This window comes from Geotrypetes seraphini, chromosome 14, assembly GCF_902459505.1.
Source record: "Geotrypetes seraphini chromosome 14, aGeoSer1.1, whole genome shotgun sequence".
Taxonomy (NCBI): domain Eukaryota; kingdom Metazoa; phylum Chordata; class Amphibia; order Gymnophiona; family Dermophiidae; genus Geotrypetes; species Geotrypetes seraphini.
Genome location: NC_047097.1, coordinates 13180161 through 13192509, shown reverse-complemented (window position 1 = coordinate 13192509; position 12349 = coordinate 13180161). Strand labels below are relative to the sequence as shown.

At 42.4% G+C, this 12349-nt stretch overlaps 1 protein-coding gene across 2 annotated transcripts in view; it reads right to left on the bottom strand.

The window, feature by feature from the left end:
• NEDD4 (NEDD4 E3 ubiquitin protein ligase) overlaps positions 1-12349 on the bottom strand; it is a 319682-nt gene that overhangs the window by 301292 nt on the left and 6041 nt on the right. For both annotated transcript variants that reach the window (XM_033919613.1, XM_033919614.1), the window contains exon 2: positions 630-703. In XM_033919613.1, coding sequence (XP_033775504.1) covers positions 630-703 — 74 coding nt within the window. The remainder of the gene's footprint in view (positions 1-629; positions 704-12349) is intronic.

Below are 12349 nucleotides of genomic sequence, written 5' to 3'. Positions count from 1 at the left end.
TGGTTGCTTGCAATTGTTGACAGCACTGTTATTTTTACTGAGTTCAATAAAGATGATTTAAGCATAAAGCAACACAAAAAAACAAAAAGGGAGACCCAATAATCCACAGTAAAAACAATTCAAAGATAAAAACAACAGACTGTGGATGTGGATGTCCTGAAAGATGATTTTATTTGCTCTTCACAATAAAAATACAAATAAGTCTGAATTAGTAATACATATATAATTGTCCTGACGGACCCTACACGGTTGTGTTTCGGAAGACCGCCTTCCTATGGGGTCCGGATGATGTGGGGTACAAAGAAAATAATGTGAGCAAAACAATGTACGTGTCTGAGCATAAAACCTGAAAATGGCTTCAAACAAGCAGAGTGGCACGTAAAATCGGAGTGAGGGTCCGTCAGGACAATCATACGTGTATTACTAATTCAGACTTTTATTTGTATTTTTATTATGAAGAGCAAATAAAATCATCTTTCAGGACATCCACAGTCTGTTGCTTTTATCCTTAAACATAAAGCATACAGATAAAGTGTACAGAACTGTTAATTTTATTTTTTTTTTTGCAAAGAATTCCCTCAAGAATAGCAATTTCTACCCTACACCCAAATGAATAAATGTAAACTTACCTGGCTCCCAAGATATCCTTCTTTGCCAGGCCAACTGCAGCTATAACTTTTACCCTTAATACGCGACCATTTTCCTGCAATTGAAAAAGTAATATTTTTATATATATCCGAGCAAATTAATAAAACAGCAGTATTCACCTTTAACAACTCAATAAGCTCAAGTCAACGTGTATTATTAATCTTCTGCCTTCCATCTTGATCTGTTGATACATTTGCACCTATTTTATTTATTGAGATTTACTGCCTTTATTAAGGGATTCACCCAATGCCATGTACAGCAAGTATAGCTCGATATAAAACTCAAAATTTTGTTACCAGCGTAACAATAGTACATTGATGAAATATAAACATAGATATAGGGGTCCTTTTATTAATCTTTAGCGCACACTAAATGCAAAGATGCCCATAGGAATATAATGGATGTCTTAGCATTTAGCACGCGCTAATCTTTAGCACCACTAAATTGGTTAGACCAGGGATCTTAAAGTCCCTCCTTGAGGGCTGCAATCCAGTCGGGTTTTCAGGATTTTCACAATGAATATGCATTGAAAGCAGTGCATGCACATAGATCTCATGCATATTCATTGGGGAAATCCTGAAAATCCAACTGGATTGCGGCCCCTCAAGGAGGGACTTTGAGACCCCTGCTGTAACCTGTCTTCTTAAGCATGACTAAGAAAAGTCTTCAAAGACTTCAGTTGATCCAGAATACTGCTGCAAGGTTGATCTTTGTAAAAAGTAAGTTCAATCATGTTTCTCCACTTTTGCTAAAACGTCATTGGCTTCCAATTATTTCTAGAATCTATTTTAAATGTGCCCGCTTTAAGATCTTGCATGGCATCTTTCCTTCCTTCCTTCTTTCCTCTATTTTGGAATTCTACAAGACCTGAGATTACCAAACCTACTCAAAAACTCAAATTATCTTTTCCTACGCTGAAAGGAATCATCTATACTGGTAAATTAGGGAAGTTCCTTCTTTTCAAAATTACTGAGCTCTGGAATAATTTTCCTGTACAGTTGCGAAAACATCTGAAAACTTTGCTTTTTTCAAAATTGTAAACTTTTTTTCCTTCCATATTATCCCTATTCCTACTGTATTTACTCTTTTTAATTTCTGTAAACTGTGTCGAGCTCTATTTTTATAGAGAAGACTAGTCTTTAAGCCCGTTACATTAACGGGTGCTAGAATAGAGTGTCTGTCTGTCTGTGTTTCTTTATCTCTCTCTCCTTGGCCGATGTCTGTGTCCTTCTGTCTCCCCCCCCCCCCCCGAGCAAAGCTGTCTGCCCCCAGCACACACCTCCCACTCAAAGCAGCCCCTTTTCCCTCTCCCTATCTCTCCATGGCCCCTTCTGTCTTCCCCCCAGAGTAAAACTGTCTGTCCCCAGCACACTTCCCCCCCAAAGCAGCCCCCTTTCCCTCTCCCTATCTCTCCATGGCCCCTTTCCCTCTCCCTCTGGCCCCCTGAATTAATCCCCCTGCTTACCCTCCCTCCATCCCGGCGTCTTCTGGCCTGCTCCTCTTCAAAGCAGGCCGCGATCGTGGTGGCCGGCCCCAGCAACTTCGCAGGCCGCTCCCCAACCCGGAAGCACGCTTCCCCCCGACGCGATCCCGTGCGTCAGAGGGAATGTGCCACCGAGGCCGGAAAGCGGCCCGCGAGGCCCGCCAAAGCCGGCCACAATCGCAGGCTGCCCCAAAGAGGAGGATCAGTGGCAGCGACAGCAGCGGTGAGCAAGGGCGGGAGGTATGGTCCAACTTGCTTCGGGTTGGTGAGGTGAGGGCGGGAGGTCTGTTGAGCTTCCTTCGGGTTGGTGAGGGCGGGAGGAGGGGAGTGGCCAGAGTAATCATTGGCCAGGTTCTAAAATGGAACACGGCCACGGATCACACACCATGGCCGCAGTAATCATGCTTTTTTAAAAGCGCATGCGCCACTAACCTTTTATTATATAGGATGTGGTATATAAGCCTAAGATTTAGTTTAGTTTTTAGTTTAATGAGGTAAACTTGGAGACAGGCAAATTGAATCCTAATAGAAATAACACGATATAGTGTTCAAAATATACATAAAAACAGCACAGAAGAACAATCATGTAGTGTAAATACTATATAATAAATGTCAACAGGGTATAAGTGATATACCGTAATAGGCAACAAGGAGAAACATTCATATAAACACAGATATGATACTATACAGTGTCAACTATATAAATTAAAAAAAACTTTAATAATCAACATATATATGTTGTATGAATATTTTAATATACTATCAGTACAATAAATGAAATATCGTAGCAGGCAGCTAAGATATATAAACACAGACAGACAAGATGGGTAGGTTGAAGCTGAGATACATAGATGGGTGTCTGAAATGTAAAGCTGGTGGAACTAGTCTTAGTTACAAGCTGTGTAGCATGCTAGTTCAGATGAAGAATGAGCAAGTAGTCAGCCACATATATTAAAAGCTTCGGAGAAGAAATAGGGCTCCTTTTACGAAGATGGGCTAGTGGTTTTAGCACGCGCTAACCCCGCGCTACATGAAAAATACTAACGCAAGCTCTATGGAGGTGTTAGTGTGCAGCGCGCGCTAAAACCGCTAGCATACCTTCGTAAAAGGAACCCATAGTCTTGAGCAGTGTTGTTCAAAATACTAGGTCAGTGATTCTTAAACCTGTCCTGGGGACCCCCAGCCAGTCAGGTTTTCAAGATATCCCTAATGAATATGGAATCATCTGCCCACGCAAATCAGATCCCTGGACTCCCTGATGACCTTCCAGAAGGCAACAAAGACCTTCCTGTTCTGCTAACTGCTTCGGACCAGAAATGGGTAACGAGGAACTGTGACAATGAAGTCCTCAAGCTATATGAACAGACATACGAACAGCTATATGAACAAGATTACACTACTGCTCAACTTCCCTTCTATATGCTTCCAATATGTTTTTCAGCTCGTGCCCTGCTATGTTCCTTATTATACCTAAGTCCCCTCCCCCGAAACCCCGCCCCATAAACCATGTATGCCCTTTGTCCCATCTGGGTCCCCTCTGTATATATCAAATCCAAAAATATGGAATAAACTTGCTCAACTAGAATAATCACCAACTACCAATCTGAGTCAAGTTGAATGAAACCAATCACATTGATATCACTCTGACATTGGGGGATGAACCTCAAACACCTGCAAACCCCTCTGTACATAAGCACATAAGCAGTGCCTCCGCTGGGTCAGATCAGAGGTCCATCATGCCCAGAAGTCCGCACACGTGGAGGCCCATCAGGTCCAGGACCTGTGTAGTAGTCCTCTATCCGTACTCTTCTATCCCCTTTTCTTCAAAAAGTTGCCCAATCCCTTCTTGAACCCCAATACTGTACTAGAAACGCCTTCACCGGATCAGACATTAGGTCCATAACTTGTTAGCCTCACCTTGTACTTAGATCCACTGTCTACGGAATCCGTACATTTCTCCTTGATGATAATTTGATAGCCTTCAATATTGTACCTAGGTTCCCTCTGTTTTCTGTAACCCCACCGGTCCTTCTGTTACCTCGCTCTCTGAAATACTGTTACCCACCCTGAACTTTCTGGGAGGGCAGGAAAAAAAATAAAAAATAAATTCAGATCTCGTATGTTTTAATACTTAAAAGTACAGTGAACATATTAAAAAATGTACTTAAATTAAAAAAAGTTATTGTCTGAATAAAAAGCAGAAGTATCACAACTTAATGAAAGCGTTGTGATCATTTTCATCCCAAAAACTTTTATTGTTCTACAATTCAATCCAGAATGTTGGGCATTATTGGCAATATATTCAACCCACTTTTTCATTATATAGTATTGAGTTTAATTCTGGTCACCATATCACAAAAAAAATATAGTAGAATTAGAAAAGGTTCAAAGAGCAACCAAAATGATAATGGAGATGGAACTCTTCTCTAATGAGGAAAGACTAAAAGGTTAGGGCTCTTCAGCTTGGAAAAGAGATGGCTGAGGGGAAGATATGATTGAGATATACAAAATCCTGATGATATACAATGAGTACAAGTGAATCTTTAATTTTGTTGTTATTGTTATGTGCCATCAACTTGTGCTCAAGTCCTAGAGACTTGATGAATTGCGGATCTAAAAAGAAATGGGGTTTGTGCTAGTCCTGCAAGGTCCTCCAGCATCATCCCCATGGTTGTTTTCAACATATCCAGCCATCTGATTACAGGTCACCCTCATTGCCTGGTTCCTTCGATCTTCCCAAACATGATGTCCTTCTCCAGTGATCTCTCTCTTTAATAAGAGTCATAACTTCATCATTTGGGCTTCAAGTGACATAGCTGGTTTGATCTCTTCCAGAATCGTTTTGTTCATTTTCTGGCAGTCCAAGGCGCAGCTAAAATCCTCCTCCATCACCAAAGCTCAAATGAGTAAATCTTCTTTCTGTCTTGTTTCTGTAGTGTCCAGCTTTCACATCTGACCACTATGAAAAAGAGTGTGTAGACAAGTCTGATCTTCATTTGAATACTTTGTCGAGAGCCTTCATTGTGCTATTTCCTCCTTGTTAGTTGCTTCGTTTACAAAATAGCCAAGGAGATATAATAGAAGTTGTAAAGTATTTCAATTGCCTTCAAGCTCAAAATCTTCATCATTTTCTTTTGGGATAGGGGATGGTTGGAACCTGTTAGGCTTGGTTTTCTTTTTTTTTTTTTGTCTATATGATGGAGATAGGGGATGTGGGGGGAAGTTGGGGGATATGATTTCTGATTGTGTGATGCTGGTGCTTTTTGTATTTGCCTTTGTTCATGGCTTAGATTGGGATTTTTATGTTTTGTTCTGTACCTGTGATTTCTTGCTATAAATAAAATAAAATGTATTTGGAAAAAAAATCTTCATCATTTTCCATATTCATGATCTTCATCTTGTTTATGTTCAGTTCTAATCCCTTGTTATGACTTTCGGTTTTGACTTTTCTCAATAGATACAGATTTCTTCTTTGCTGCTACTGATAAGCATTGTATCCTCTGGATAGTGCAGGTTGTTTATATTTTGGCCACCAACTTTGAAACAGACACGCTCTTCTGAAGATGGTTGAACAGATAATGTGACAATATGCATCCTTGCCTGACGCCACATTTTATTGGACACCAGTGTTGCCGTATTTAGTTCTCACTGTAGCTTCTTACAAAGACTAGGGAACACTTAATGAAGTTGCTCAAACTCATTGCTAGAGGTTGTGGTAACTGGGGTTAACATAGCTGGGTTTAAAAACAAAGGTTTGGACAAGCTCCTAGAGGAAAAGTCTACAGATTGCTATTGAGATAGATATGGAGAAAGCCACTGCTTGCCCTGGGACTGGTAGCATGGAATATTGCTACTGTTTAGATTTCTGCCAGGCAGGTACTTGTGACCTGGATTGACCACTGTGGAAACAAGATACTGGGCTAGATACTGGTCTGACCCAGTATGGCTATTCTTATGTTCTTATGACAAATAAAGGCATCAAATTTTGGTTGAACTGCCATTTGATATAACCGATCAAATTAAGATCAATAGTTTACAGTCTATTAGTTTGAATGTTGTAATTTTAAAATGATTTTCATCTTTTTTTTTTTTTTTTTTTCAAATAGGCAATCTTGTGTGATGAAAGGTCTTGATTGTTTGACTGATTTTGATATTCCACAGGAGTTCCTCAGGGTTCATATCTTTATTTTTATTTTATTTATTCAATTTTCTATACTGTTCTCCCAGGAGAGCTCAGAGCGGTTTACATGAGTTTATTCAGGTACTCAAGCATGTTTCCCTGTCTGTCCCAGTGGGCTCACAATCTATCTAATGTACCTGGGGCAATGGGGGGGATTAAGTGACTTGCCCAGGGTCATAAGGAGCAGCATGGGTTTGAACCACAATTCCAGGGTGCTGAGGCTGTAGCTTTAACCACTGTGCCACACTCTCCCCCTGTCTGCAGTATTACTTAACATCTTTATTTTATCACTGTGCAGACTCCTGAACTGACTGTTTAGGCCTACAATACCAAATCAATGCTGATGATATTCAGTTTCTCATCTATACTTAAAAATCAGTAGAAGATACTTTGGGATTTCTTAGACTTTACTTATCTTGAGTAGGTTAGTGAATAAAAATTATTTAAAGCTGAATGTTAAGACAGATTTTATTCCTTTCAGGATATCCCCGCAATGAGGATCCTGTTTCTTTAAACGTTCACAATGGAAATGTCATTTCCTAATCCAGCTTGTTATTCTGGATTTCTCACTCACTTCAAAATTCCATGTGCAGAAAACAGGATGTTTTTCTTAATTGTGATTGTTGAGACATTTAAAAAAAATTACTAAATCATATTAATTTCTGATTAGTAATTACATCTTGTTTTATTATTGCAATGACCTTCCAGTAGGTTTATCTGTGATGGTTTCGATTAAGGCATATTCCTATTCTAAAGCAATTGCACTGGATTCCTAGCCAGTATCAAATAAATATAAAATGATCTCCCTTGTTGTTAAACCTTTAACCAAGAAAGTTTCCTTGGCCATTTCTGCTTGGCTTCTTTTATATCTACCAGCAAGAAACTTGAGATTAGTAAATAAGATGTTTTTGGAGGTTCCGCCTTTTCAATCAGTACACCTGGAATATTGTTCAGCCATATTTATAACTGTTGGTCAGCAACTATGGAATCAATTGCCATTTAGGGCCTCTTTTACAAAGCTGCAATAGCACTGCTGCTGTAAATGCACTGAAGTCTAATCAATTCCTTTGGTGCGTTTACTGCAGCAGCATCATTACCACAGCTTTGTAAAAGAGGCCCTTAGTTTGAGAGGGGTTGAGAAAGTTAGAGAAATGAGTCTTACATGATTATGTAGTAATAATAGGAAAGTGTGAATTTGAAAGGGATTGTTGAAAGGTTTTGTGTAATTTTGTGTTTGTTAATTTTTTATGATTATGTTACAACTAATCTGCTGGTTTAAGATCATACGGAATAAATAATTTATGGATTGATTGATTTGCATTAGAAAAGCATAGACAGTCCTCGGGGGCCTTCCCTGCTCACGTTAATCGGGCGCATATTGTGTTGATTCCCAAGCCAGATAGGAACCCAGCTTTTGTGGATTCTTATTGTCCCATTTCTTTGATTCATTTTGAGCTTAAACTCTGGCTAAAATTCTGGCTAATCGTTTAGCTGACTTTCTGCTGCATTTGATTCATACTGACCAGGTGGGGTTCATTCGGGGTAGACAGGCGGTTTGGAATGTCCGTTAGGTCATGGCAGCTCTGGGTCATAGTGCTACCCATTCCCTCCCTGGTCTACTGCTTAGTCTTGATGCCAGCAAAGCGTTTGCGTGGATTGGGAGTACTTGTTCATGGTGCTATGGGTTGGGGGTAATTTTTTGACCATGGTTCGTCTTTTGTATCATCTTCCTAGTTCGACAGTACTGGTTAATGGTTATTTTCCAGTGGAACGTATCAACCGTCAGGGTTGCCCTCTTTCCCCTTTATTATTTATTTTATCTTTGGAGCCCTTATTGTGGCTGATTCGGGAGGATGCTCGGTTTCTGGGTTGTCTTTGGGGCGGGAGGAGGTACGTTGTCTGGCCTTTGCGGATGATATCTTGCTGTTGTTGACCCAACCGGGTTGGTCTCTTCCCCGGGTGTTGCAATTGGTTGGTGATCATGGCAGGGTGTCTGGTTTGGAGTTAAATTTGGACAAGTCTGAGGCTTGTGGTGGGTACGCTTACGAGGATTGGTCGATTCCCTTCCCTTTGTGAAAGGTGGCACACAAACTTAAATATTTGGGGGTATACATCACTGGCAATCTATCCCGGGCCTATGGGGAAAATTTCACAGTGCTCTTGAACAAATCCAGGGATCTTTTGAGTCTTTGGGCTCGTTTTCCATTGCCCTTACGGGGTCGAATTGCTCTTTACAAAATGGTTTTGTTCCCTACGTGGGTCTATGTGATGCAGACTTTTCCATTATATCTAATATAATAAAGCCCTAAGCGCGCATGCGCACTCCCACCTAAGTGCTCCCGTTTTCCGTGCACTGTAGAGCACCGCAGGTAGCGCAAGAATTCCCCGAGGCGGATGTCGGCCGCGATGGCTGTTGGCGGCTGCAGGCTCGGCGGCGGGTTGGAGACAGCGCCGATCCTCAGGTCCCCCTCCAACCCCAGCCATCAAGAGGAGACGTAGACGAGGTAAGAAACGCCTCTTTCTCTCCCCCCCCCAACACGGGCAGAGGCGCAGCCGACAGAGCCCCCGAGCCGAGTGGAAGGACGTTGCGAGAGAGAGACCAGTGGGTGGGGGGGTTAACACAGCCGCAATGTAAAACGTACCCGGAGTCGAAACTGAAATGAAACGCCGAGGAAGGTAAGCAGGGTTCGGGCCGGGTGACCCTGGTTTGTAGGTCATCTTGCTGTGGGAAGGGCGGATGGGAGGGTCAATGGGGTCGGCTGCAAGGTGGGGGGGGATGGAAACAGGCTGATCACCTGTTCTACTGCACAGGGGGGATGGGAGGGAGGGAAAGAAATAAAAATGTCGGGTTCTACTATACAGGGGGAATGGAAGGGGGCAGAAATTTGAAGATGCTGCTCATTGGGTCTACTACACAGGGGGATGGGAGGAAGGCAGGCAGGCTGGCTTCGGGGGTGGGGTTGGGTCAAAGGCAGTGGGCAGTGGAAGGCAGTGGGGGGAGGGGGAATAAGCCCAAAGCCCAGTTTGTTCTGGGAGAAGAGGGTATTGGGAGGAGGGGAAATAAGCCCAAACCCCAGTTTGTTCCCAGTGGGCAGTGGAAGGCAGTGAGGGGGACATAGGAAGGAGGCACTTGGGGGCACTAAGGACATAGGAAGGGGCACTGAGGGCACTAAGGACACAGGACAGATGCACTGGGGGCACTAAGGACACGGGAATGAGGCACTGGGGGCACTAAGGACACAGGATGGATGCACTGTGGGCACTAAGGACATGGGAAGGAGGCACTGGAGGTACTATGGCCACAGGACGGAGGCACTGGGGGCACTTAGGGCATAGGAAGGAGGCACTGGGGGCACTAAGGACGTAGGAAGGAGTACTAAGGACATGGGAAGGAAGAACTGGGGTACTAAGGACATAGGAGGCACTGAGGGCACTAAGGACATAGGATGGGACACTATGGACATAGGAAGGGGGCCACTGAGAGACAGGCAGGCATGGCACAACAGAGAAATACAGGGGGCCAGGGAAACGGAGAAAGAAAGAAAGATAGACAGGGGGCCAGGGAGAGACACAGACAAAAAGAATGACAGACAGACAGCGTCCAAGGAGAAAGAGACAAAGGAAAAAAAAACCCCAAAATAGACATCTACTCTAGCACCCGTTAATGTAACGGGCTAAAATACTAGTATGACTAATAAGGCTATTAACATGCATCACACTGTATTACTTAAATTTCTTTGGAATAGAAAACCCAGAATGACTCTTGCTCAATTATTTTTACTGTGGGATGGGGTGGACTGGCGCTTCCGTACTTGAGGAGATATAACATAGCCTGTCTCCTTAGGCACTTGGTGGACTGGATTAAGAACACTCAGTTTTATACACCTGTCACTTGAGCAGCAGTTGATGGCTCCTACTCATTTGATGTATTATCTTTATGCTAAGCGCCCATACGATTCTGTTGCCCTTGTAGGGTAATCGAGACCAGGATCCTGATGCCTCCAAACTATATTTACAGTGCTGGAGTGCTCGTGGACTATGCTATGTGTGTGATGTTGTGTCGGAGGAGGGTGTGCCTTGTTCTTTCCAGGATCTACAGGTGGCGGGTCTCTTGGAGGTTCGGGATTGGCTTTTCTACCACCAGGTGTCTCAATATCTCCACTCTTTGGATGCTGCTACTTTGACCGAAGACAAGGCAGATGTGGTGTGTGAGACTTTGACTTTGTCCCGTCTGATTCTGATTAGCTTATCTTTCCATCAAGTCAGTTTGGGCTGCTTCACGGCCCTTTTGGATCCTGAGGTGGTGGCGGCTGTGTGGAACCAGGATCTCTTCCCATCTGAACATATCAAGGGCCAAGGAGTTCGTCTTCTTATCAAGCATCTTCCTCACATGACTCGTTCTATGGTACTGCAGGATCAGCACTTCAAGTTTCTTTTGCGGCTGCATGTCTCCCCATTCCAGGCCTTTGTTTCTGGATATGCCTCCCATGTTCAGTGTCCTAGCTGCCATTCCACCCCTGCAGGCTTGCTTCACATGTTTTGGTCATGTGACTGTATTCAAACATTCTGGTCTTTTGTAGCACTGTACCTACAGTCTGCTCTGCATAAGCAGATTCCCTTGAGGGCAGACGTTCTGCTCTTTTCTCAGGGGGTTCATTTGGGATTGTCTAGAGGGGGCAACATGTTATTGCAAAAGGCCTCTTTGTTGGCCCGGAAGTGTATCCTTCTGTTGTGGCGCCAGGCTGAAGTGCCTACCCTTACTATGTGAAGAAATGAATTGTTTACTTTGTTGAAATTTGAATATCTGGATGTTCGGAGGGCTGGTCCTGGGTCATGGAGGAAATTCAGGAGAATCTGGGCTCCCGTTTGGGAGGGATTGGCCTCTAGAGCTCGAACTTTTTTATTGAACTTTTGACACTGGAGTGTGTGTGTGGGAGGGGTTGGTTTCTGTGGGTCTTTCTATACTAGTGACTGCACTCTTCCATAAAGACAAATCAGCAAAGTCAGCAAAGTCAGCCATAAAAGCTAAGTAGTTTGGTTGCTTAATTTTTAGTTTCTGGCTTGCACTTCTTTTTTGCAACCCGGTTGTGGGTTAGCTGTTTTAATTGCTTTTTGAAAAATGCTTTAAAAAATATGCATGTGGGTCAATGATTGGAGTTGGAGCGATTGTACTACGCTGATTTTCCTCAGTTTGTGATTGTCACTGCTGCGCGTAGGCTCCGTTTCTGAGACCCGAGCCCTTCCAGCTGTCTGGGCTTATATTTAGAAGTGTAGTGCTGGGTAATAGCAGTATCTGTACCGGTTTTCTATGATATATATATATATATATATACTGCTGGGGTATTTTGTTGTAGTTTGGTCTTTGTGAATGACCTTCCTGCTCTCTCTTGTTAGATGTTGTTGGTATGTTCTTATATTGCTTGCATTTATATACTCGAAAAATTCCATAGACAGTTGATGCAGAATGAGAAGAGAAAATACTGGTAAGTACGGTGTAATCTTGTATGAAGTACGTTATGAGTAAGACAACACTATAAATAGATTCTGTTATGAATACGTAGCCACAATGTTGTTCAAATAAGAGGCGTGACATGGTTATATCTTCAAGGATCAAAAATAAGCTTGCGGGTAATGTTTTGTATAAGTTGTATAAGTTTTTAAAGAGTATAAGATTCTTCTTCTTTCAAATCTGCCCAACAGATCTCCTTTTTGCAAAATTACTTTGCTGTATTAAGGGTAATTCTTACAGTTCCTCTCTTAATGATTCATGAAATTTTGCAAACCAAAGCCTCCTCTGGGCAGAATCAAAAGACATGAACATTTTAGATAGACATTGTATATTAATATGCGATTACAGGTGTTTATTTAGATTTAAATTCAAGTTGAAATTTTGGAAGTCAAATTAATTATTTAATAACCGTGCAAGTTATTTTACATTATAAGGGTGTGATAATTTGAGGCCCTGTTCTTCTCTAGCTGAATACTTTTCAATATACTCAGGGCCGGATTAAAGGATAGACCCAAGAGGCACGTGCCTA